We start from the raw sequence: 26,360 nt of genomic DNA on the forward strand, positions 1-26,360 counted from the left end.
TTCTTACGGCCTCCGTGTGCCGCTGAGGGATAAGACATATTACCCTCTCATCAATATATCCTGAGGTTTTTTTTTGTTGATAACGATGGTGGTGTTTTGCTTTTTTAAGAAATGAAGGAAAAAGTGTGTCAAGTCCCTGGAGAGACATTATGCCCCGACCCCCGCCAATATTATCTATTCCGAACAGCAGAAATACAAACATGTTCAAATGTAAAAGCGGTCTTTTTCTTCTCCAGATTAAAAAAAAAAAAAAAAAAAAAAAAAAAAAAAAAAAAAAAAAAAAGTCTACTTCTTATGACCCTGGACTTAAATTGACTTCTTCATAATAAGAAAAATTAAAGAAAAGAAGGAAATAGTGGTCACATCTCAACGTTATTCTAGGGCCTCACTTCTGACACCCAGGAATTCAAATACCCTGCGTTATCCTTTAGAAATTGAACTCCTGTCTCTTTAACAAACCGTGTGCGAGAAGGGGGCGGGTCTCGGCAGCGGCGAAGGCTCTGATTGGTCTAGCTGGCAGGAAGTGGGCGGTGAAAGAGCCGCTTCTGTTATTGTCCGGGGCTGCAGGGTGAGAGGCCAGGGCCGAGAAGGGCTTCGGGACGCGGGAAGCGCCCTTGCTTCAAATCGCGGGCGGGCGTGGGAACGGGGTTGCAAAACGGGTCCCTTTCATTCGGGTGGGTTAAGGGCCCTGGCAGCCTTTTCGCGAAGGCTCCACGCCGGAGCAGCTGGGCCGCAGTGGGCCCGAGGTCCACTCGGACCGCCGAGACGGCTCGAAGGCCCGGGAGCTGGAGGAAAGGGGATACCTGGGCGCCGGCCGCCGCCCTCTCCACTCGGCCGACGCCCCTTTCTCAACGCAGTTTCTCTTTTTCCCCTGTTCTGCAGGCTCGCTTCCGGCGTCATGGCTCAAAGGGCCTTTCCGAACCCTTACGCCGATTATAACAAATCCCTGGCTGAAGGCTACTTTGATGCTGCCGGGAGGGTGAGTTTGGGATATGTCTGCCTGCAACCCTGCCTCTACCCACAGTGTTCGGAAAGGAGCTCGTTTTTCCCTAAAAGAAAAAGTTGAGCATCCCCCTTTAAAAAATACATGATTCGACGATAGATATGTTAATTATTTGAAAATACATGTTAATATATACAATTTGAGCTCTAACATAATATTGAATATGTCATTGTTAACATTAATTGAAATAAGCTCAATCATCGATAGTATAAATTTTAAAAATTGCCAAATACGTAGTTTACTATGTAATTCGCATTTTTTATGTGTTTTGGTTTGCTTCTTAAAAGAGAGAGAGGAATCCTAACAGTATTCACCTGTGCCGTGTTATTCCTTTATTATACACAAGTGTGGTCAAGGTAATGATGAGGGCAAACTGGTGTGTGGCAAGGACATCTTTAAGTGGTTAATGCTAAGATAATTTGGGGACATAAGAAACCCGAAGTTCTTTGTACCAGTGTCACTCCACAGGACATACACATAGCTGGGGGGGGAAAAAAAAAAAAAAAAAAAAAAAAAAAAAAAAAAAACTTGTACATTAAACTGGTTAGCATGTTACAAATCACTGTGCATGAAAGAACCTAGATGTGAGATACTAGGGGCCTGTGTTTTTCCATGCCTCTTTGGGTGAACATAATTGTTAAGAGGTAATACGGATATTTTTAAGAATACCTAGTTTTGGCTGGGTGCAGTGGCTAACACCATTAATCCTGACACTTTGGGAAGTCAAGGCAGGAGGATTTCTTGAGGCCAGGAGTTTGAGACCAGCCTGTGCAACATAGCAGGACCTTGTCTCTACTAAAACATTTTTTTTAAAATTAGCCAGGTGTGGTGGAAAGCTTGTAGTCCCAGCCACTTGGGAGGCTGAGACAGGAGAACTGCTGGAGTCCAGGATATTCGAGGTCATAGTGAGCTATGATTGCGCTACCGCACTCCAGCCTGGATGACAGAGACCTTGCCTCTAAAAAATAAAGCTTAGTTTTGAGAATGAGTTAAGTTGGAAACAGAGCACACACTTTAAATATTTTACTAGTTTATTTCTTTGAAACTCGTCAGCCATACACAAAAGGCATTTTATGTGATATAATGGCCTTACAGATTTCATACCTGTCAAGTTCATCTGTGGTTCTAATGATTCTGTGTTTTTTTCCTTAAAACACTTGTCACATTATAGATTAACTTGGGTCAGTAATGCAGGTAGGAGGGACGAAAGAAATGAAGAGGTGTAGGATAGAGGGCTACCAAAATGTATATGGAGTTTGAGTCAATCTGATTATTCTAAGACTAGTATTAAGCTGCCCAAAGCAAGCTTTTTATAATTATCTTCAGGTCAGATGGATTCCATTTGGCCATTTGGGCCTGCATGCTGCCTAGCTGTGCAGATTCTCAAGCTGAAGTATATGTCTTGTCTTGCTGGAGGAGGACTTGCTGCTTCATGCTGACTTGGCAAAGAAGGCACTTGAGGTTGTGTCCTAGTGACAGAAACCTTCAATAAAATGTAGCTGTTTAGGCTGCCTTTAAAATAAATGCTTTTTATGAATTTAACCCTTTATTTCCAAGGGAAAAAATTCCCAAATTTAAACCCTGACCCGAGAGTAATAATGTAATTTATTGCCTAATGTAGCTTTTGGACAGATCCTAGAAAAATTGTAGCATACTAGTTCTAAAATTGTGTAAGATTGAACACAGGATCAAACCCTGGAGATCTGTCCTCCTTAATTTGTTAACACAAGATTTCAATAAGGAACTGGTCTGTTTTCTGGCATCTGTCAGAAAAAAAAAAAAAAGGACTTTTAGAGACTTCAAATTATTGCTAAAGTTTGAATAATTTGGTGGTCTACCACAGGCAATCTATATTCTCACCGAGGTCACCTTTATTAAATGCGGAATGTGCCAGACAGAAAATAACTTCCCTTCATGAGGCTGAGACATTCTCAGTATTCTTGATCTCTTAGAAGGCCAGGCAAGATTATAAATTATATATCATCTATATACAGTAAATGATGTGTTCTCAATGTAGATGCACTCTTCTATTTATTTGAGGTTTATAGACCGTTTATGTTAATGTTGAAGTATATTTTATCCTACTAAATGTATTTTTAAGTCTGGTTGAAATCTTAACCTCTTTGCAGAAACTGTTAAATAATAGGAGTGTATGTGTCAAACAATGTAGTTTCTTCTAAAGAGTGTGAAATAAGAGATCATTTAGATTAAATAATTCAGATGTGGTCAAAAGTCTGATTTGCCATATCAAGAATACTCCTCAGCAATGAATCTTAATGTATTTTTAAACTGTTGTTGTTAATTCTGATACTGCCTTCTTGCTGTTTTCAGTGTTAAGATTTTATCCCATTTAAAAAAATGAGATTCTGATGTGAGTGGTTAGGTTTATTTCTCTGATCCTCATATGGTAAAATAAAAGGTTTATATACCCTTGTAACATTTTCCCAGATTGTTCCAAAATTTTATTGGTTTGTGAAATTCAAGTCTTAGAATCACAGCAAGTTCTTAAAATGATTGAGGGATGCATTAAAGTGACTTTTTTAAAGACACTGATTCAGTATATGCGGAAGTTTAAAATTATTTTTCAGTTGCCTTTAGGAAGAATAACATAATGGTGCTGTTTGCACAGCATCTGTGGGCCTTCATATAGGTGTTACTAACTCCAGAGCCCCAGCTTTAGTGGACTTTCAATCCTTAGCTAAACTATTACTTGCCCTAGACCCTTGATCTGCTAAAGAACTAGTAAAAATTAGTCTGAATAAGAAAGACTTATGGTACACTGTCTCATTTAATCCTCAAAGTACCTTTTGAAATTGGCGGGGCTGGTGTTATTATCCTGACTTCATGTAGGTAGTTGAAACGAAGTTACGAGTTGAGCAAGATCATTCAGCTAATAGTGGGTAAGGATGTAGACAGACTCATTCATTGAAAAATGTTGTAAAGTCCCAATTCTCTGCCAGACACTGTGCAGGACATGGGTTTATGATGCTAAGTTTGATATTCTTTCTATTCTGCTTGAGGCTCTTGATATACATGAATTTGTTTTGCCTTGCTTATGCCACTTCATTTTTTTAAATATATTTTTTTTAAATAACAAGAGCAATTTGATGTTTCTTTAGGTAATTTACCTTGCTGCAGCTTGAATACTAAAAATACAGTAGCTTGAAAGCAGCAAACATCTGATTTGTGCTTAATTTAATAAAATGACTTATAATAAATATTGGTTTAAATAATAGGCAGTTACTATTAGGTGGAAAATTACTGTGAGCTAGTTTATCTTTGGCCTTCTGTTTCAGTATTTAAAAATTTTATGTAAAACATAACTTTCAACAATATTTTATAAAATCTGTTAACATAATACTGTTGTTGTTTAAGAATAGATAATAAATTGTCCTGTCTCCCAGGTAGAAAAGTATATCCTAAGTGGAAAAGAAATACCTTCCTGTCTTTGATAGCTTATAGTTCAGCAAACTGGGTAATCCACATTATTTTTATATTTGTTTTCCTTTAATATCTAGCTAACTCCTGAGTTCTCACAACGCTTGACCAATAAAATTCGGGAGCTTCTTCAGCAAATGGAGAGAGGCCTGAAATCAGCAGACCCTCGAGATGGCACCGGTTATACTGGCTGGGCAGGTATGAAGTGCTGACTGTGAGCTGGCGTAAGCATTGTGCATAAGAGCCAGAGCATTTTTCCAAGAACTGTCTGTCTGAATGGTCCACCCTTAAATGCTTCCTGCATCTGCATATGAGTAATTGCTTTTGGGAGAGTGCTGTGCTCTCAACCCAACCACAGTATTATCTGGGTTTTTAATAGTGTCCTGAATTTAGGGCATGGTAAGCATATTCATGTAATTCATGGCTGACATTTGGTATGGCTGCTATACTTGTGAGGAGAAAAATTGATTTTCAGTATTACATAATTAATTTGGAGATGTAATTTCAGTCTGAAGAATTGGAAAGAGTTTCAAAATACAGTGCCTGAAGGAGAGGTAATGAGGGTTGATATCAGGAATAAAACATGTCCGGAAGCATCATTTTTTAAAGTTAACCCTTAACAGGAATACAGGGTTACGTATTCATTCCATGAACTAATCCTCCTATATGGTCCTTGCTGGTTGGTTTGCATTTGCTGTATTTCCAGTTTCAATCATTGAGAGGTTGGAAGAGGTTTAGGAAGAAACAGTGCATTGATAACAAAAAAGGTGAGAAAGAGAAAAATCAAAGAAAAAAAGTTGAAGAACTGCAATTAATTTACCAAATGTAGAAAAACAAAAAGACAGCTGTATAATCTTGAAGAAAGCATAGTCTAGAAACTCTGTTTTCCATTCCCTTTAAAGAATGGGCAGGGAGGAATAAGCTTGCAATTCAAGAAATTTGAATTTGATTTTAAGACAGTGGAATTTATTATAAAAATGGCTTCATAGCAGAGATTCTGATTCTGGAAAACTTGAACAGAACCTAGGAATTTGCCTTTTATAAGCCTCAGTGGTCCAGTTACAGGTGGTCATCTATGGACTGCAGTTTGAAAGCTTCTTTATATGAGAAATTTGTTATTAATAATAGCAGTCTTTTAGCCATCCTCTTTAGTACAGGTTGAGCATCCCAAATCTGAACATCTGAAATCCAAAATTTGAAGATTTTTGAGCTGTGATGTGACACTCAAAGGAAATGTTCATTGAGTATTTAGGATTTCAGATGTTCACATATTGGATGCTCAGTTGGTAAATACAAGGCAAATATTTCAAAATTTGAAATCCAAAACACTTGTCCCAAGCATTTCAGATAATGACAAGTGATTCTATTTTTTTTTTTTTTAAACAAGGATAGGGAAGGCAGATTAAATCAGTAAAATTACAATCTCAGGGACTTTTAAAGTAAATGTTTTGTAAAAATAAGCCTGGACTATATAATGTTGGACCATCCCTTTTATTATGATTTTTATGGATTGTAGAAGCTTAACACAAGAATGAAATGAAAGGATTTTCTTTCAGGAAGGAAGGTATAGCACCTGTCATTTATTAGCTACTGTGTTCAGGTGTGATGTGGTTGATAGATAATGTCATCAATGAATGTTGAACATTACTATTTATTAAATATCAGTTTGAACAAAACAGGACAAGCACCGTGCACAATCGTCTTGAGTTTTCCTCTTGATTGCCACATTGTAGTAATATATAAGGCTCAAACTTACAGATGTTTTTCTAATATGTATGGAGTTTCTATTATTTTGTTACTCCTGGAAAATAAAAAAACTGAAACAGATTGTTAGTTAATTCTAGCACTGATTACAAAAGAATGACTTAAACTTTTAAATTGGCCATTCAGGTGAACTCATTATTGTGAGATACTTTGCTTTAGGGGGGAAATATGGGGATTGTTTTCAAGTTTGAATTAAGTTTGACAATGTTGGGAAGAGTCATTAGTCAGACACTTATATTGCTAGGGCTAGTTGAGAAACCAAAAGTTAAAAACTTTGGAAATAGCAAAGAAATTTCACTCCAAAGTAAGATGCAAGTGTGTTTAATTTTTTTGGCTATATGAAGTTTCTGGCTTCATCTCCTTTGAATGCCAATATCCTTCAACCTTTTATCCTCAGGTATCTATGATACTCATTGCTGGCTCCTGAAAGCAGCTTATATGGCAAGCATCTGAGGCAAATTGGCATGCTAAGCACTTTATGATGTCTTTAGTGGCTGGTTGTTTTAGGATGTGGCGTAAAATCTTGTAGATAAATTTGCTAATGGTTTTCAAGGCAAAGCTCCTAATGTCTTCTAATCAAACACTGTTGAAAAGCCATTATTCCCACATAAAATAGACTGTCTACTCCAGTGTTTTGATAAGTAAAATACTGCCCTGTGCCATTGTTCAATCTGAATAACATAAAACTTGGAGTTGTATAAGAAACTAAAACTAATTCAACCCCATAAAATCACAGTGTTAATACCTTCTCCTCCTATTATGTTATAACTTACCAAGTATCATTTATTGCTAACTGCAATTTTATTACAAAGCAATACATTCACAAACACAATAAAAATATTTGGTGTTGTATGTCAAAGCAATGTTTATATAATTATGTGTAGATTTTTATGTTCCTTTGTGCCCCATATTATCTTTCAAAAAATGATATTCTTTAGGAAACACGTATTATATTTATTTAACTTTGTTCAGCATGAGAAAACTGCATGGTTATTACAATTAGTTAGAACTTTAACATCTTATTTTGTTACATGTCATTACCCACTATAAGTATGGGCTTGATAGCTAACACTGGTTAGATAGGATTAGGATTTGGGACAGGATTAGGTTCAGCTGTCTATTCCCCAAAAAAGAAAACAAAAGTATAGTGGTTTAAATAATATAGTGCATTTTTCTCTTGTAAAAGAAGGCCAGAAAGTGTTAGTCAGTCCAGGCCTGATACTGTAGCTTCAGGATATTAATTGGAACTCAAGCTCCTTTCTTTCTGCACCATCATTCTTCAGCTTCTAGCTTCTACCTCTTGCTCAAGATGGCTGCTGAAGATCCAGTCATTACATCAGCTTTTCAGGCTGCCAGACGAAGAGGCAAAGAAGAATGCATTAACGCATTCTCTCTCTTTAAAAAGCCTTCCTGGAAGTCCTAGTCAGCATTTCAGTTGTGCTTACTTTGCTTTGGCTAGAACACAGTCACATAGTCACTCCTGTTAGCAAGGAAGGATGGTAAATGCAGTCTTTTAGCCCGGGTTCTGCTAATAGAGGAAGTGAACTTTGGGATAAGACCTAGTAATCTCTGCTATAACTTCTATATAACAAGAAAAATGATTTTTTTGTTGACTCTTGTATTTTGCACAGGAAGTCTCAGTTTTTATGTTTGCTAAAAGATCTGTTCACTTTGGGGGAGATTTTCTAAGGATAAATTTACCAGTGTCTATAAAATATTTTGAAATTTGCCAAGCAATATTTTGTCTGTTTGTTTCCAAGGAGATTGATTTGGATTTTGATTCGCAACACCTTTACTCTTTTAATTTTTTTAATTCAATAAGTAAAGTCTTTGCATAAAGCCTGACACAGAAAGGAAGTAGGAATGCCAAATCATAAATAATTTTCTTAGAGCTAAGTTTAACATAAGTCTACAAGGGACTAAAATTGATTCTAAACTTAATACTGTAAAACATTACTATTTTTGTAGTTTTATTAAAGTTATTTGCCATTCTCTTCTGCTTTCTCCTAAACTTTTATTTTCTGTTGCAGAATTATAAAGTTCCTAATTTGTACCATGCATCAGTTCCTACTAAACCCCATAATTGTATGTCTTTATTTCTACTTCACGACTCTAAAGAAAGCTACAAAACAGGGGTGCCCAACTTCTTAATACCTCATTCATGGTATGTCTAGATTTGTCTCAGTTGCTCAGTTGATTGAAAGTAAAAGAGTTCTAGTGAAGAGACGACACACTCGTGTGTTTAGTGTTATATGTATATGTATATGAACAATGTACGATTTAAGGGCACAGGCCCCAGACACAGTCAAAAATTGATGTACTGTATAACTTTTCTCTCACCCCCAAAACTTAACTACTAATAGCTTGCTGTTGAGGAGTCTTACTGAGAACATATATAGTTGATTAACATCTATTTTTTTGTGCTACATTTAATACGTACCATATTTTTACAATAAAGTAAGGTAGAAAAAAGAAAATGTTAATAAGAAAAATCATAAGAAAGGGAAAATATATTTATTCCTGAGTGGAAGTGGATCATTATAAAGGTCTTCGTCCTCATTTTCTTCATGTTGAGTAGGCTGAGGAAAAGGAGGAAAAGAAAGGGTTGGTCTTGCTCTCAGGGGTGGCAGAGGCAGAGGAAGTGAAGGTAGGTGGAAGGAAAGGCAGGAGAGGCAGGAATGCTTGTTGTAACTTTGCAGAAATACATCGTAATTTCTGTCTGATATTTTTGCTTTTTCATTTCTCTAAAAATATCTCTGTACATTGCCAGTTCTTACACCATTTGCTTTGGTGTCAGTGCCCATAGCACATATGAATATATGTCAGAAAAGAAGTCAAAAGCAGTATTGAATAATCAAACCCATTTGCCAGACAAATACCAATTCGTTTTCTGGCACTGCTGCTTCTGTTTCTTCCTCATCCTCTAGCACTAGTTTGCAAGAACTCACCTTCATCAAGTCACTTTCTATTAATTCCTCTGGTGTGGTGTCTGTTAGCTCTTGAATTTCTCCAAGATTCGTATCTTGAAATCCTTCATCCCCATCCCTCACTGGTTTTTGCTATATCCATAATCTCTTTCATGATCACCTGGGTTGGTGCCTGTGAAGTCATGCACAATATCTGGACCCAGTTTTCTCCAGCAGGAATTTGTTGTTTCAGCCTTGATGGGTTTTGTGGCTTTACTGTATCAACGATGGCATTGCAGTGGTATAATTCTTTGAGACTTTCATGACATTCTCTCCATCCGGGTTGTTCTGTGAAAAGGTCACATATGCAAAGTGACCCCCAAATGCTCAAGGAGCTGAAAAACCAAAGAAGGAAGCAGAAAATCCAGTTTGTTAGTAAAGGCTGCTTTATTGGAGAACTTAGAGAGACAGCGTGGTCTTGGGCAGTGGCAAGACTGGCAGATCTCAACACTGTTACTCCAGAGACCCAGGGCTTACCTACCATAGGGAAAGGCAACCCTCCAAAACAGGCAAGAATACTGTGTGTGTCATATCCTATAATTTGTGTAATAGCACCAAAGTTCCTTTTTCTTATACTAGGGACAGTAAATAAAGTAAAAACCAGGAGGCATTCACGGGGCTGGGGCTAATCAGAAGTCAGTGTAGAGGACTGGCTTCCAAGATGGAGTCACTTTTGTCTCCACAGGGTACTCCATAGCATTGACAATCTGTTCCATAAAGTACTATTTATAATGAGCCTGAGAAGTCCTTATGACCTCTGATATAGAGGCTGAGTTAGAGACGTGTTTGGGGCAAGTAGACCACTTTGATGCCTTCAGTGTTGAACTCTTGGGTCCTGGATATCTAGGGGCATTGTGCACTACTGAAGAAACTTTAAAAGGCAGTCCCTACTGGCAAGATATTTCCCTACATCAAGGACAAAGCATGGGTGGAACCAAACCATAAAAAAGGTTCTTGTTGTCCAAGCCTTCCTATACAACCAAAAGACTGGCAACTAGTGCTCATCATTTCGTGACTCTGGGGTTGGTAGCTTTATAAATAAGGGTAGTCTCGATCATAAACTCTACTGCATTTGCATAAAACAGTATAGTTTGCCTATCCCTTCCTGCCTTAAATCCTGGTGCTCACTTCTCTTCCTTACTAATGCATGTCCTTTGTGGCATTTACCCCCCGAGAATAGGGTACACATTTTTTCAGGCAGATATCCTTTCTCAATTTTTTTTCCTGGTACCTGGGAACTTGTCTGCTGCCTCTTGGTTTTCAGAAGCTGCTGCTTCTGTTATCTTGACTTTTTTTAAAAAAGTCAAACAAACCTCTTTCTGTAATTATCAAACCAACCCTTGCTGGCATTGAATTATCCAGCTTTAGATTTATTTTGCTTTTAGTAGCTGTATATTGACTTTGCATTTTCCTGAATCATATTGGAGTCCTGCACCCACATAAAGGCTACATTTTCTTTTTTTTTTTTTTTTTTTTTTTTGAGACGGAGTTTCGCTCTTGTTACCCAGGCTGGAGTGCAATGGCGCGATCTCGGCTCACTGCAACCTCCGCCTCCTGGGTTCAGGCAATTCTCCTGCCTCAGCCTCCTGAGTAGCTGGGATTATAGGCACGCGCCACCATGCCCAGCTAATTTTTTGTATTTTTAGTAGAGACGGGGTTTCACCATGTTGACCAGGTTGGTCTCGATCTCTCGACCTCGTGATCTACCCGCCTCGGCCTCCCAAAGTGCTGGGATTACAGGCTTGAGCCACTGCGCCCGGCCATACATTTTCAATATGTACTGCAGTTTCACTAAAAGTGCAGGGGTTTTGTGTGTGCTGGTGTAGCTGCAGTGATGGCTTCATTAATTTCCTTTTCATTCTTTACAATGGTCCTTATGCTGGATTCATTTATCTTAAAATGGCATGTGACTGCAGCTGCAGACCTCAATCTATGGTTACATTTTATCAAGCAGTTTAGGTGTTTCATGTAATGTCATGACTTTTCTCTGTTTCTTGGAAGTACTTTCAGCATCGGTAGTGGCACTTTGTATGTGTCCCATGGTGTTATTCAAGGTTTACAATATTGCACTAAACGCAATTAAAAGTATGCAAGAACCACAAGAGAACACTTTTTACTGTGATATGTAATTTAGTGGAGAGACAGAGATAATTATCTCAAGCAGAAATAATTTGCATCACATGTTGTTTTAAGTGGAGCAACACAAGCTCACATCAGTAGCAAAAGGAGGTGGCTAAGAAATTATTGCTGTACTACAGTATGCACTAATTTGTGAAGTTATTTAATACTTCGTCTTTACATTTGTTTACATTTCTCTTGACTGCACGTGGTACCATGTACAGTCTATATGCATGTTTTGATAAATTTTAACTTTTTATAATAGATGTCTGTATATTTTCTCCTAGTGATAAATAGACTAGTATCTACATATATTTTGTGCATTCATAACATAATTTTTTTGATATTTCTGGGCAACACAGTTCATCTGCAAGTTTGTCAACAAATTGTCAACAATTGTCAAATTATCAACAAATCTCCAAAAATGTTCCCAATATATTTATTAAAATCTGTGTATCAGTAGACCTGTGCAGTTCAAACTCATGTTGTTTAAGAGCCCACTGCACTTGCAACTGAAAAACTAAACTCCTTTAATTTTTTTCCTATCTTTTCAACAGAAGACTGAGAGTCAGAGGGTACTTATTAGAATTTCTGCTAAAGTACTTCTGAGTATTATATGCTTAGTAAAATAATTATTACAATTAATTCGAACTTTACTATTTCATTTTGTTGTTTCATTCCGCAGTAGTATGTAGATGGTCTGATAATACTGGTTCAGATTAGATTAGGATTCAGAATAGGATTATTCTAAATAGTTCGTATTTACAAAATGCTTTTGTCAGTAAGGGTAATATGTACAGGTTTTTAAATAGAAATGTAAAAGAAGCAAATAATTGCTTAAGAAAGTACTTTACACTTCACAAATTGTTTTACAACTGAAATTATCTTAACTCTTAAAGTGGAAGCAGAGGGTATGATAGTGAATAGATTGTTTAACATGAATTTTTTAAAAATTTATTTATTTAACTTTAGGTGCATACTATATCTGGCATTTCTCCCCATGTTCTCCCTCCCCTCCCTCCCCATCCCCTGCTGACTCTCCCCTACACCCCCACAACTGCTCCCAGTGTGTGATGTTCCTCTCCCTGAGTCCACATGTTCTCATTGTTCAGCACTCACCTATGAGTGATAACATGTGGTATTTGGCTTTCTGTTCTTGTGTCAGTTTGCCGAGAATGATGGTTTCTGGATTCATCCAAGTTCCTACAAAGAACACGAACTCATTGTTTTTTATGGCTGCATAGTATTCCATGGTGTATATGTACCACATTTTCTTTGTCCAGTCTGTCATTGATGGGCATTTGTGTTGGTTCCAGGTCTTTGCTATTGTACACAGGACTGCAATGAACATACCTGTGCATGTGTCTTTATAGTAGAACGATTTATAGTTCTTTGGGCATATGCCCAATAATGGGATTGCTGGGTCAAACGGAATTTCTATTTCTAGATCCTTGAGAAATCGCCACACTCTCTTCCACAGTGGTTGAACTAATTTACACTCCCACCAACTGTGTAAGAGCGTTCCTATTTCACTGCATCCTCTCCAGCATCTGTTGTTTCCAGATTTTTTAATGATCGCCATTCTAACTGGTGTGAGATGATAGTTCAGTGTGGTTTTGATTTGCATTTCTCTAATGATCCGTGATGATGAGCATTTTTTCATGTTTGTTGGCTTCATGTATGTTTTTTGTTTGTTTGTTTGTTTTTGTTTTTTTTTGTTTTTTTTTTTTTTTTTGAGACGGAGTTTTGCTCTTGTTACCCAGGCTGGAGTGCAATGGCGCAATCTCGGCTCACCGCAACCTCCGCCTTCTGGGTTCAGGCAATTCTCCAGCCTCAGCCTCCTGAGTAGCTGGGATTACAGGCACGTGCCACCATGCACAGCTAATTTTTTGTATTTTTAGTAGAGACGGGGTTTCACCATGTTGACCGGGATGGTCTCGATCTCTCGACCTCGTGATCCACCTGCCTCGGCCTCCCAAAGTGCTGGGATTACAGGCTTGAGCCACCGCGCCCGGCACGTATGTCTTCTTTTTTAAAGTTTCTGTTCACATCCTTCGCCTACTTTTGAATGGGGTGGTTTTTTGGGGGTTTTTTTTTGGTTTTTTTTGTTTTTTTTTGTATATCTGTTTTAGTTCTTTGTAGATTCTAGTTCTTAGCCCTTTGTCAGATGGGTAGATTGCAAAAATTTTTTCCCATTCTGTTGTTTGCCAGTTCACGCTAATGATGGTTCTTTTGCTGTACAGCAGCTCTGAATTTTAGTTAGATCCCATTTGTCTATCTTGGCTTTTATTGCCATTGCTTTTGGTGTTTTAGTCTTGAAGTCTTTGCCTATGCCTGTGTCCTGGAAGGTTTTGCCTACATTTTCTTCTAGTGTTTTTATGGTGTTGGGTTTTATGTCTAAATCTTTAATCCATCTGGAGTTAATTTTGGTGTAAGGTGACAGGTAGAGGTACAGTTTCTGCTTTCTGCACATTGCTAGCCAGTTTTCCCAACGCCGTTTATTAAAAATGGAGTCCTTTCCGCATTGCTTGTTTTTGCCAGGTTTGTCAAAAGATCAGCTGGTTATAGATGTGTGGTGTTTCTTCTGGGGCCTCTGTTCTGTTCCATTTGTCTATGTTTTGGTACCAGTACCGTGCTGTTTTGATTACTGTAGCCTTGTATAGTTTGAAGTCCAGCAGTGTGGTGCCTCTGGCTTTGTTCTTTTTGCTTAGGATTGTCTTGGCTATGCAGGCTGTCTTGTGATTCCATATGAAGTTTAAAGTGTTTTTTTCCAGTCCTGTGAAGAAGGTCATTGGTAGCTGGGGGGTATAGTGTTGAATCTATAGATTACTTTGGGCAGTATGGCCATTTTCATGATATGCTTCCTAACCATGAGCATGGAATGTTTTTCCATCTGTTTGTGTCTTCTCTTATTTCATTGAGCAGTAGTTTGTAGTTCTCCTTGAAAAGGTCCTTTACATCCTTTGTTAGTTGTATTCCTAGGTATTTTATTCTCTTTGTAGCAATTGTGAATGGTAGTTCACTCTTGATTTGGCTCTCTGTTTCTCTGTTATTGGTATATAGGATTGCTTGTGATTTCTGCACATTGATTTTGTATCCTGAGACCTTCCTGAAGTTGCTTATCAGTTTGAGAAGATTTGTGGCTGAGACAATGGGGTCTTCTAGATATACAGTCATGTTGTCTGCAAATAGAGACAGTTTGACTTCCTCCTTTCCTAATTGAATACCCTTTATTTCTTTTTCTCACCTGATTACTTTGGCTAGAACTTCCAATACTATATTAAATAGGAGTGGTGAGAGAGGGCATCCTTGTCTAGTGCCTGATTTCAAAAGGAATTCTTCCAGCTTTTGCCCATTCAGTATATTGGCTGTAGGTTTGTCATATATAGCTTTTATCATTTTATGATACGTTCCATCAATACTTAGTTTATTTAGAGTTTTTTAGCATGAAGGGCTGATGAATTTTGTCGAAGGTCTTCTCTGCATCTATTGCGATAATCCTGTGGTTTTTGTCTTTGGTTCCATTTATGTGATGGATTACATTTATGGATTTGCGGTATGTTGAACCAGACTTGCATCCCCAGGATGAAACCTACTTGATTGTGATGGATAAGCTTCTTGATGTGCTGTTGCAGTCTGTTTGCCAGAATTTTATTGAAGATTTTTGCATCTATGTTCATCATGGATATTGGCCTGAAGTTTTCTTTTTTAGTGGAGTCTCTGCCTGGTTTCGGCATCAGGATGATGTTGGTCTCATAAAATGAGTTAGGGAGGAGTCCCTCCTTTTGTATTATTTGATATAGTTTCAGAAGGAATAGAACCAGCTCCTCTTTGTACATCTGGTAGAATTCAGCTGTGAACCCATCTGGACCTGGACTTTTTTTTATTGGTAGGCTATTGATTGCTGCCTCTACTTCAGCCCTTGTTATTGGTCTATTCAGGGTTTCACCTTCCTCCTGGTTTAGTCTTGGTAAAGTACAAGTGTCTAGGAATTTATCCATTTCTTCCCGGCTTACTGGTTTATGTGAGTAGAGCTGTTTGTAGTAATATCTGATGGTAGTTTGTATTTCTGTGGGATCAGTCGTGATATCCCCTTTATTTTTTATTGCATCTATTTGATTCATCTCCCTTTTCTTTTTTATTAATCTGGCTAGCAGTCTGTCTATTGTGTTGATTTTTTCAAAAAACCAGCTTCTGGATATATTGATTTTTTGAAGAGTTTTTTTGTGTCTCTATCTCCTTCAGTTCAGCTCTGATGTTAGTTATTTCTTGTCTTCTGCTAGCTTTTGAGTTTTTTTGATCTTCCTCCTCTAGCTCTTTCAATTTTGATGATAGGGTGTCAATTTTAGATCTTTCCTTGTTTCTCATGTGGGCATTTATTGCTATAAATTTTCCTCTCAACACTGCTTTAAAGGTGTCCCAGAGATTCTGGTAAGTTGTGTCTCCATTCTGATTGGTTTCGAAGAACGTCTTTATTTCTGCCTTCATTTCATTGTTTATCCAGTTGACTCTCAGAAGCAAGTTGTTCAGTTTCCAAGTGGTTTTGTGGGTTTGAGTGTGTTTCTTAATCCTGAGTTCTAGTCTGATTGTGCTGTGGTCTGATACACTGTTAATGATTTCCGTTCTTTTGCATTTGCTGAGGAGTGATTTGCTTCCAATGATGTGGTCAGTTTTAGAGTAAGTGCAGTGCGGTGCTGAGAAAAATGTATATTCTATGAATTTGGGGTGGAGTGTTCTGTATATGTCTATTAGATCCGCTTCGTCCAGCTCTGCGTTCAAGTCCTGGATATCCTTGTTAATTTTCTTAATAAGGATTAATTCTGTCTCATTGATCTGTCTAATATTGACAGTGGAGGGTTGAAGTCTCCCACTATTATCGTGTGGGAGTCTAAATCTCGTTTTAGGTCATTAAGAACTTGTGTTATGTATCTGGGTGCTCCTGTGTTGGGTGTGTATATATTTAGGATAGTTAGCTCTTCTTTTTGGATTGATCCTTTTATGATTATGTAGTGTCCTTCTTTGTCTCTTTTGATCTTTGTTGGTTTGAAGTCCCTTTTATCAGGGACTAGGATTGCAACCTCTGCTTTTTTTTTGTTCTCCATTTGCTTGGTAAATGTTCTTCCATCCCTTTATTTTGAGTCTGCATGTGTCTTTGCATGTGAGATGGGTTTCCTGAATACAGCACACTGATGGGTTTTGACTTTTTATCCAGTTTGCCAGTCTGTGTCTTTTGATTGGGGCATTTGGGCCATTTACATTCAATGTTAATATTCTTATATGTGAATTTGATCCTGCCATTTTTTTAGTGGCTGGTTTTCTTTCCCATTAGTTGATTCATTTTCTTCATCGCATTTTTGGTCTTTGCCCACTGGTTTGCTTTTGCAGCAACTGGTACTTGTTCCTTTCTGTGCTTAGTGTTTCAGGAGCTCTTGTAGGGCAGGTCTGGTGGTGACAAAATGTCTCAGTAATTGCTTGTCTGCAAAGGATTTTATTTCTCCTTCACTTAACGAAACTTAGTTTGGCTGGGTATGAGATTCTGGGTTGAAAGTTCTTTTCTTTAAGGATGTTGAATATGGGCTCCCACTCTCTTCTGGCTAGTAGGGTTTCTACCTAGAGATCTGCTGTGAGTCTGTTTGGCTTCCCTCTATGTGTGACCTGACCTTTCTCTCTGGCTGCCCTTAGCATTTTTCCTTCATTTCAACCCTGGTGAATCTGACGATTATGTGCCTTCTTGAGGTTGCTCTTCTTGAGGAGTATCTTTGTGGAGTTCTCTGCATTTCTTAAATTTGAAATTTGGACTGCCTTGATAGGCTTGGGAAGTTCTCCTGGATAATATCCTGGAGCATGTTTTCCAGCTTGGATTCATTCTCCACATCATATTCAGGTACATCGATTAAGCATAGATTAGGTCTTTTCACATAATCCCATATTTCTTGGAGGCTTTGTTCATATTTTTTCACTCTTTTTTTTTTGTCTTGTCTTCTCTTTTTATCTCATTGAATTGATCTTCAATCTCTGATATTCTTTCTTCTGCTTAATGGATTGGCTATTAAAACTTGTGTTTGCTTCACATAGTTCTCGTGCTGTGTTTTTCAATTCCATCAAGTCATTTATGTTCTTCTCTAAGCCGGTTATTCTAGTTAGCATTGCGTCTAACCTTTTTTTAAGGGTTTTGGTTTCTCTGCATTGAGTTAGAACATGTTCCTTTAGCTCAGAAAAGTTTATTATTATCCACCTTCTGAAGCCTGTTTCTGTCAATTTGTCACACTCCTTCTCAGTCATGATGTGATGATCCTGTGTTGTTGAGGAGTTGTGATCCCTTGAAGGAGAAGAGGTGTTCTGGTCTTTGATGGTTTCATCTTTTTTGCACTGGTTTTTTCCCATCTTTGTGGGTTTACCTGGCTATGTTGTCAGAGTGCTGCTTGATGAGGTCGCTTGTCTGCCTGTGGGGGCGCTACTGGGTTTCCAGGGACTCTTTCAGATTACTAGGGAAGCTTCCTGTGTCTTTTTGTTTACACTTGGAGAGTAGGCCTGCCGCTTCCGCTGACCTGTAGGCGTTACTGGGTTGTCAGGAACACTGTCCCTTTGCTATGTAGGCTTCCTGTGTTTTTTTGTTAAAACATGTAGCCCCGTCCCACCCCTCTAATGGTGGGTTGTGCCCTTCCTCCACTGGGCTGGATCATTTAGGGTTCAGCTCAGACTGTGGCACTGGCTGCTCAACCCGCTAGAGTCAGAGCTTCAGCCCTCTGGAGTTTGTGGGGGAGAGTAGGGGCCCGCCCAGCAGCACCCAGCCATCTCCCCTTTTCAGCTTCCTCTCTCTCCAGTCATGGAGTAAGGGCCCGCCTAGCTGCTCCCGCTTACAGCTCCCTCTCTCAGCTCCCTCTCTCTCCAGGCAGCTGGAGGGGGCAATATCTCAGTCCTCAGGTTTTCTCTGCTGCTTTTTGGGCTTATGCGTCTGTTTATGTCTGTGTGCCAGTCCAGGACACCATCCTGGATTGGTATTCAGTTCCTCGCTTGTAATTCCCAGTGCTTGACTGGAAGATTCCCTGATCTGTGTATTGCTGAGGCTTTGGGGGAAGCGCTGTATCTGGACTGGAGTGCCAGAGGGGCACTCCAGGTCAGATGCACTTTCTGGGTGAAGCGGCACCCCTCCCCGCCTTGGTCTGACCTGAGTGGGCTTTGCTCACTGTCGGACCAGACCAGTTGAAATGCACCTGGTACCTTGATTGGAGCTAGGAGATCTCTAGATTTCTGCATCTCTCTCGCTGGGTGTTGTGCGCTGGAGTTGTATCTATTCAGCCACCTTGGGTTGACCTCCCTAATGTGAACTTTTAATAGAATTCAAACGTCATTTCCACTGAAACCTATGTTATTTATACCTGTGGGTTGTCATAGTGCAGTTTTACAAGCTATATCCCTGACTTTTACCTTTTTTATTCACAACAGAGATAAAAATGCCCTGACCCTGGGAAAGAAAGGAGGGAAGAATTTTTAAAACCCTGCAGCTGTCTCATATTGTCAAATGAGGCAGTTATTATCATCAATCCCTGTGGTCTCTCTCATGCTCATTCAGGAATGAGATGTTATGATTAATCAATTTTTCAGACCATAATTTAGACTTAACAAATTACTTCTATAATGTTCAAAAAAAGAATTTAATAATAAAATATATCAAATGAATGTTGGTTCCCAAGGGAATAAAGATCATCAATATGTAATTTCATGATCATTTGACTTTTGAAGGACAGGAGTAAAGATTAAAACACTCTTCCTGTTGATAAAATGTTACTGCAATTAACATTTGAATGACAAGACAGGGTGCATGCACTACACCAATAACTAATGTTGTATGCCAGGCACCACTTTAAGTGTGTTGCATTAATTCACTAATCAAAACCTCAAAAAACCTTCATGTTGCTGGGCGTGGTGGCAGGCACTTGTAATTCCAGCTACTCAGGAGGTTGAGGCAGGAGAATTGCTTGAACCTGGAAGGTGGAGATTGCAGTGAGCCAAGGTTGTGCCACTACACTCTAGCCTGAGCAACAAAGGGAGACTCTGTCTAAAAAAACAAAAATCCTTTATGGCCAGAATACCCTTCATATCCCCATTTTACAGATGAGGAAAATGAAGCAAAGCAAGACTGGGTACTTGATTCTAAGTTATACAGCTAGTGACAACGTTCAAGTTCAACCCAAACAAGCCTGGCTCTTGAGTCCTGCTCTTTACCCTGTGAGCATGTGTGTATGTATGTGTTTACTCTCAGCCTCTACATTTGAGTTTATTCGCTTTATAAGTGAAGAAGGTTTATAAGCTGTAAGGCGTAGTAGTTTGAACAATGACAATATGATACTCATGCCATACAAAGTTCATAGAAATGGCTAATGACTTTTCAGATTTAAGGGTTTTATTAAAAGAAGTAAGAGTCAGAGTAAGTCCTGATAAAGCATGAAAGGAATTTGGAAAGTAAGAAGGAAACAAGCCTTATTAGACAGGCAAGAGTATTACTATTTAAAGAGTTATTTAGGATTGGATGTAAAATAAACCATGAGAAGACTATGGTCATTTGCAGCTTGAAAAATGAAAAAAATCTCCAGTGTTCTTATATAAAAGGTGTTTTTCCCCTTCCTAATCCTGTATGAATATATTCAGCATGGTTTCAGGATAGAAAATTAATTGGGCCAAGACAGAAGCTTTTCCTCCTAATTGCTTGTGTTTGAAAAGGCTTAAAGATCTTCTCAAGTGAATTATTATCCATAGTCTGAAATCATTACATAGCTCTTGCAGCTGTTAATAAGTGATATTTTGAATGAACAGCCTCAGTTCTTTTCACCAAAATCCTCCTTTGTAAAATTTAGTACATGGAAGCTTAATGCATCATGATTTTGATGTATGAGATATGCCTGTAATAAGCATTGAGTTGTTCATTTTTAGCCTTAATCTTTTCCCAGTAGACTTACAGAAATTCTTTATAGTGTATGCTCATGGCTTGTGTAGCAGGGGACATATTTTGGTTATTTAGGAACTCCATTAAGAATTGTTGTATATGACTCTACACATAGCAGCAGACAGTGTAGAAAAATGGCAAGCCTGGGTGCCCATTAAGATCTAATCCACTGAGTGGTCAGCTACTGATTGGTTCCCAGTGATGCCCAGAGATCTCTGGGTACTCACCAGAGAACATAATGCTACCTGCCATGGAGCTAGTCTTGGTTTTGATCCAGGTAGACTGTAGGTTCTAGGTGGAAGAACATTTTTTAAAGTGCTTTATAAAATGGAAACCATAAAACACTGGTAAGGAATTATAAAGGATTAAATGAGCAGATAAAGTGTTCTTGTGTTAGAAATAAACATTTACTCAAAAAGATTGCTTCCCTTACGGATAACATAGTAGAAGAGTAAACCCAAGGGATGGCTGATTTCACTAGTGTCTTTAAGAAACAGGGAAAGTGCTAGCCCTTATTTAATTTCATTTTTTTTACCCACTCTTAACTATAATGATTTTTAGGGACAATGATGATCAGTTCACACTTAAAAATATATATATACACAGGACTCTAGGGACTTTACTTCTGAAAGACATGACCTAGTCTTCTGTAACCGACTCAGGAAGTTAATGAGGCTAAGATTGGCATGTATTTCCTCTTTTCAAATATTAGATAACATTTTAAATAAGAGGATATGTAACATAATCCCTAGAGTAATATTAAATTGCCCTCTGAATGCAGGTCATCATTGTGTTTCAAGATGCTGTTCCTCTGATCTACCAAACATATAGCTGTTGAGCTTCAGATTTAGCATGTGGGTGTTAGTTACTGCTGACACCAGACTTACTTCAAAGGAGTCACTCTGGCCGGGTGTCTTATCTTTGCAATTTGATCTCCTTGTAAGTAGCTCTTCATCAGAGCCAGCATTTCATTGTCTAATTTGAGCCCTGACCAAGTGTCCTTCACCTTCATTAGATGCACGTATCCCACCCAGCCAGAGCTGTTAGGACAAGTAGAAAGAGCCACAGGCACGGATTTACACTGGGTTCATTAGAACACTTCACAATGGCCACTAGATAGAGAAATGCAATTGTAGAGGTTAAACACCACAGTGGGACTGAGTGAACCAGAGTAGTATGAGAGTGTGATACAGATCAGAAAAAAAAAAAAAAAAGATAGAAAAGAAGATATATCTAAATGATTTGACTTTTACAGCCAATATCAAGAAGGCTATTTGTCATTTTCATTCCAGTAACGTCAGCACTTAGCACAGTGTCCAATTCATAGTTGGTGGGCTGCTGGGCACCGCAGGAAGGAAAAGGGAACAATGTTTCCCTGTTTTTGGTTTTGTTTTGTTTTTTAATCTGTTTTCCTGTTGGACAGTCAGCTCTGAAATAAAGAACAAAAGAAAAGAAGACACATCTTCAGAGTGCTTATTTGCCCTCTTTGTTCTCTTTTTAACGTATTTTTTTGGGGAAATATTATTAAAATAAAGATGTGGAGTCATGACTAGTTTCCTCCCTACATGACCTGTAAAAGCACTGGAGTATTTGAAAGCCACAGCCCACAATGCTCAGCTTCAGTCAGACAGCTGGGCAGATGTCCTTCTCAGTGGATTGTTCATGGTGCACGCATGGGGAGAGTACTGTGCACAGTAACAACAGTGCTCTAAAGACAAATGTGATTTTGTTGAAGAAATGGAAATGCACATGCTCAACATTCAGCAGAAAATTGAGAAACAGTTACAAAAGAACATATCAGAAATTATCAACCTGATATAGAAAGACAGGTACTCAGACTTTCAGTCAGAGAAAACTTTCACTGCTTATTTTTCCATAAATCTGAAAAAGAAGAAAACATAATTACTGATGAGCCTTTAAAGTTTCAAGTAGGGAAAAATGTATTTCAACTTAGATTGGAATACCCAACTGCCCCTCCTTTAGGAAGTTTCTGTCTCCATATCATTCTGAACTAATGAGTATTAGTTAAGCATCTCTAGTGAACCTTGTAGATCTAAAATCTGAACATGATTTCCCCTACTAGATTACATGAAGGAAGTCTTTAAATGCCCTTGAACTGCAAGAAAATGCCTTGCAGAGCTAAAGTACTGTGGCACAAAGCTTATACATCACTGTAAGCTGGTTGTAAAACAAATGAAAAACGTTGAGGAATAATCTGTAGAAAGCAAAATAACTGAAAAGTATTTTGAGATAAATCTCCATATATCTATGGAGATTTTTATCATCTCCATAGGCATTTGGAGATACAGCAGGGCCTTGATTGGTGAAAATGAATAGGACTAATGATCCCTCAGAAATTCAAAGGCTTAGTATTAATTACTTCTCAACAGCTGGCTGTATTTATAGTACTAGTTGGCATAAGTTGCTGAGTAAGGAAATTGCAGATTTAGAAGTGTCCCTAAATAATTTACCCTCCCATCCCAGGGTAAAAGAAAAGAAAAGAAAGAAAAATCTAGTTCATAGCTTCCATGCTGAAGCCAGGACTGATTCCTATTACAACAGAATTTTATTTTGTTCTCACAGGCATTTTTTTTATTTTTTCAAATAAATTAGTTATCAGTATTTCAAAACCAAGAAATTCTTAGGGTAAACTGAAAGGCAGTGCCAGCCAGACTTCCTGAACTTCTTGTAAAGAATGACATCGATTCCTGGTCTTCAGAGCAGTGCTATCCTTGGAATGTTCTGCAGTGATGGAAGTGTCATTACTTTGTAGTCCACTGTGACAGCCACTAGCCACATGTGGCTACTGAACATTAGAAATGTGGCTAGTGTGACTAAGAAATTGAATTTTAAATTGTATTTACTTTTAATTAACTTACATTTTTATAGACATTTGTAGTTAGAGGCCATCGTACTGGACACTGGACTTCCAGATGAACCAGACAGATTGCAGGAGTAGTAATTCAAAGTACTATACATCTGGATATGTAGGTTTTTGTCTATATTTTCTTCTAGTAGTTTTATAGTTTCTGGTCTTAAGTCTAAGTCTTTAGTCCATTTTGAGTTGACTTTAATGTATACTGTGAAATAAGGTTCAAATTTTATTCTTCTGCATGTGGATGTCCAGAATAATATACTTATGAATGTGACATTCAGCAACACCATTTATTAAATATAAAATAATTCTAAACTCTAGATCAGTTTAGAGCAGATTTTTACAATTATATGCAATCAAAATTTAAATCTCATTCAAGTTTTTTCTGGTCTAGAAGAGAAGATGAAAGGAAGAAAGCATATCTCCATCATTCTACTGTTTGCTAAGCAGACAGCACAAAAGGAAATGTAATCTGATACTCAAATTTAAGCCTCACAATGCACTTGGCTAAAAATGGCTTTTGTCAAATTTTAAAGTAGATGCATATTCTGTGATAAAAAGCTGACACTCCATACCTCATTCTTTGTCAAAACTCGAACAGTTTTGGCTGTTAGGTTAGAAGTCAGTAGAAATGTTTTTTGGTTTTTGTTTTTTGTTTTTTCTCATTAAGTGTCCTTCGGTGAATAGAATCATATTTGGGGATAAATTTATTAATGGATATGAATACGACTGTACTCTTTCCTCCCAAACCTGGTTCTCCAACAGAGGAGTTTGCCACCTCAGTGGAGGGCACCATTGCCCATCTAGCTGTTAAAGTTAGACATTTGGAAGCATTTTGGCATCTCCTCCATCATCCCCCACCAGGTTCTTTGATTTTACCTACTAGACAGGTATCTTTCCAGTTCATTATGACTACATCTGTATTGCACAACCCACCTGAAGTCTCTTTCCTACTCCTGAAGCATCCGTCTAACTGCTCCTCCTGCATCCACTGTTTCTTACACTCACTTGCAAACCTTACAGTGCAGTTATGGTGAACTTCTAACAAAACAAATCTAAGTATATTCTTTCCTTGCTTAAAATGGGTACATTTCAAGTGAAACTCCAAATCCTAACTGGCCTGCCAGATCCTATATAACCTAGCTTCTGCCTGCCTCTCTAGGTTTGAGAAGAGCTGTCTTCTTTAGGATTAGGCTTACCAGCACTTGGCAGTACATCTAAAATAACAGTGGCTTTAACAAAGCAGAAGTTTATTTTGCTCTTGTAAGTAGGCAATCCATGGACCGGTGTGGCAGCTTCACAGTCCTCCAGGATCTAGGCAGCTTTGATCTTTGAAGTTTTACCACCCTCACCACAGACCTTCCAACTCATGGTCTAAGATGGCTGCTTCAGCTGCGCCATCACATCTGCATTCCAGCCAGGAAGAAAGTAGAAAAGGAAATAAATGGCCAGTGCCTTCCTTTCAAGAACATTTTCCAAAGTTGCCTCCTGTACTCCCACTGCATCCTGTTGTTCAGAACTTCGTCACCTAGCCATACCCAGCTGTGAAGAAGATTGTTCTCGGCAACCTGTGCCCAGCTAAAATCCAGGGCTTTATTGTTGAGAGAAAGGCGAGATACATTTGGGAGACTGTTAGGTAGAAAGGGCCCATTCCCCATGCCCGGGACCCACATCCAGCGGACCGCCTCCGAAGCCCATCCCCTCTTGCCACATGGCTCTTCCTTCTTCTTTGTTTAACCTCCACCAATCACTCCATAACACCTCACCTGTACTCCCCACCTTAGCCCGCCAAAGCTAAGCCAATCCCTGCACTCCACAATACTCCCCCTTCGCCCATGCCCAACCGCCACCAATCACTTCACAACACCTTGCCTAAACAGGCCGCCGCCCCTATAAAAACCCTCTCCGGCAGCTGCTGGGTGCAGCTCTTCCCTCTCCCGCTCGAGTTGCCCGCAAACCCCAATAAACCTGGACTCGGCTTAACAACTCCTCGCTCTCATTTGCTTTGGGAAGGGTCTCTGCGGGTCGCACAGAGACCACTTAGGAGTCTCCATCACAAGAGCTAATGAGTATGAAATATCTGACATAGAAAATTCAACAGACAGCACATAAGCATAAGAAATACAGAGGCAGATACTAGAGAAAATGGCTAAAACTGTTGAAAATGGTTGCCTCTGGGAGCCAGGAACAGAGTGAATCAGAGGACTGGTGTTTTGCATTAAGTCTTTCAGTACCATATAATTTTTTTCCATGAATATTTTGATAAACATTGCATTTTGAAGGCATTTCTTAAGGCACTGACTGAAGCCAGATCCATGAATGTGTATTAGGACTGGGTGAATTTTCAAAGCCCTTGAAGTGTGTTTTTATTTCCCACCTTGCCATCCAGCTTGGAGTCTTTGGTATTTATTCAGAATTGGTTGTATATGCATGGTTATTGTCAAGGGTTGAGGATCAGGTTTAAGACCTTTGGCCACAAGCAGTTCCCCCTTTTTCCCTATTATTAGGACACATGGGGTATAAAAAATACTAAAATACTAAATGTCTGTGACTTAATGCATTTTGTCTTATTTTCCTGACCTGGGCTGATTTATAATAAGCATGTACAGGAAACTTTTTCTAATTGGCAGCAGTCCTTTTCCTGCATGGATGTTCTGTGACAGGGAATGTAGACACAGGAAACCATCATTTGCAGAAGATTGTTATCAAAATCCACAGACCCAGAGGCCCAGATGAGAAGTAGGGGAGAACTGGAACATGAAGTTGTGGAATCCCAGAAACTAGAAAGATAATTCTCTGCCGATGATAAAGTTTTTATCCAGATGTACTCTTGTGAGACTTAAGAAATGATTACCTCTTTTTCATGAGAAATACACCAAACCTTACAATTGCAAGCCTTAATAGGTTTTGTTTGTTAAATAGTTAAGCCAAGAGGAATTGTTGCTAATGAGAGACAAAGGTTTGAAAAGGAAAACAATCACTGGGCTTGTATTTAATCACTTTTTATTTTCTCAGATCTCCATCATGTCATTATCTGGCTTTGGTGCTTACATAACTTAATTAGGAGAGTTCGGCAGCAATGGGAATAGGAGGGCAAAATGAAAGGGTAACAGTTTAAATGGATCACCTGCAGATGTGTGATATGGATGGAGATGAAGCCTATTAAGGACCTGATTTTAGAAGAAGCTCTTGACATTGATCATTTGTGAAAAGGAGATTTTTTTTTTTTCTTACCTACATGCGAGGTTTTGT

The 26,360-nt window shown here is 38.6% G+C and overlaps 1 protein-coding gene across 3 annotated transcripts in view; it reads left to right on the forward strand.

The window, feature by feature from the left end:
- The first annotated feature begins 508 nt into the window (after positions 1–508).
- LANCL1 (LanC like glutathione S-transferase 1) overlaps positions 509–26,360 on the forward strand; it is a 46,385-nt gene continuing 20,533 nt past the window's right edge. Inside the window, exons 1-3 of one of the 3 annotated variants that reach the window (XM_003925585.3) lie at positions 509–568; positions 883–979; positions 4,522–4,639. In XM_003925585.3, the coding sequence (XP_003925634.1) occupies positions 899–979; positions 4,522–4,639 (199 nt within the window). In that variant the 5' untranslated portion in view covers positions 509–568; positions 883–898. Of the gene's footprint in view, positions 980–4,521; positions 4,640–26,360 lie in introns of all 3 variants that reach the window. The other 2 variants (XM_003925584.4, XM_010336369.3) reach the window with 2 other exon arrangements.

This window comes from Saimiri boliviensis, chromosome 5 (assembly GCF_048565385.1).
Source record: "Saimiri boliviensis isolate mSaiBol1 chromosome 5, mSaiBol1.pri, whole genome shotgun sequence".
NCBI classification, from domain to species: Eukaryota; Metazoa; Chordata; class Mammalia; order Primates; family Cebidae; genus Saimiri; species Saimiri boliviensis.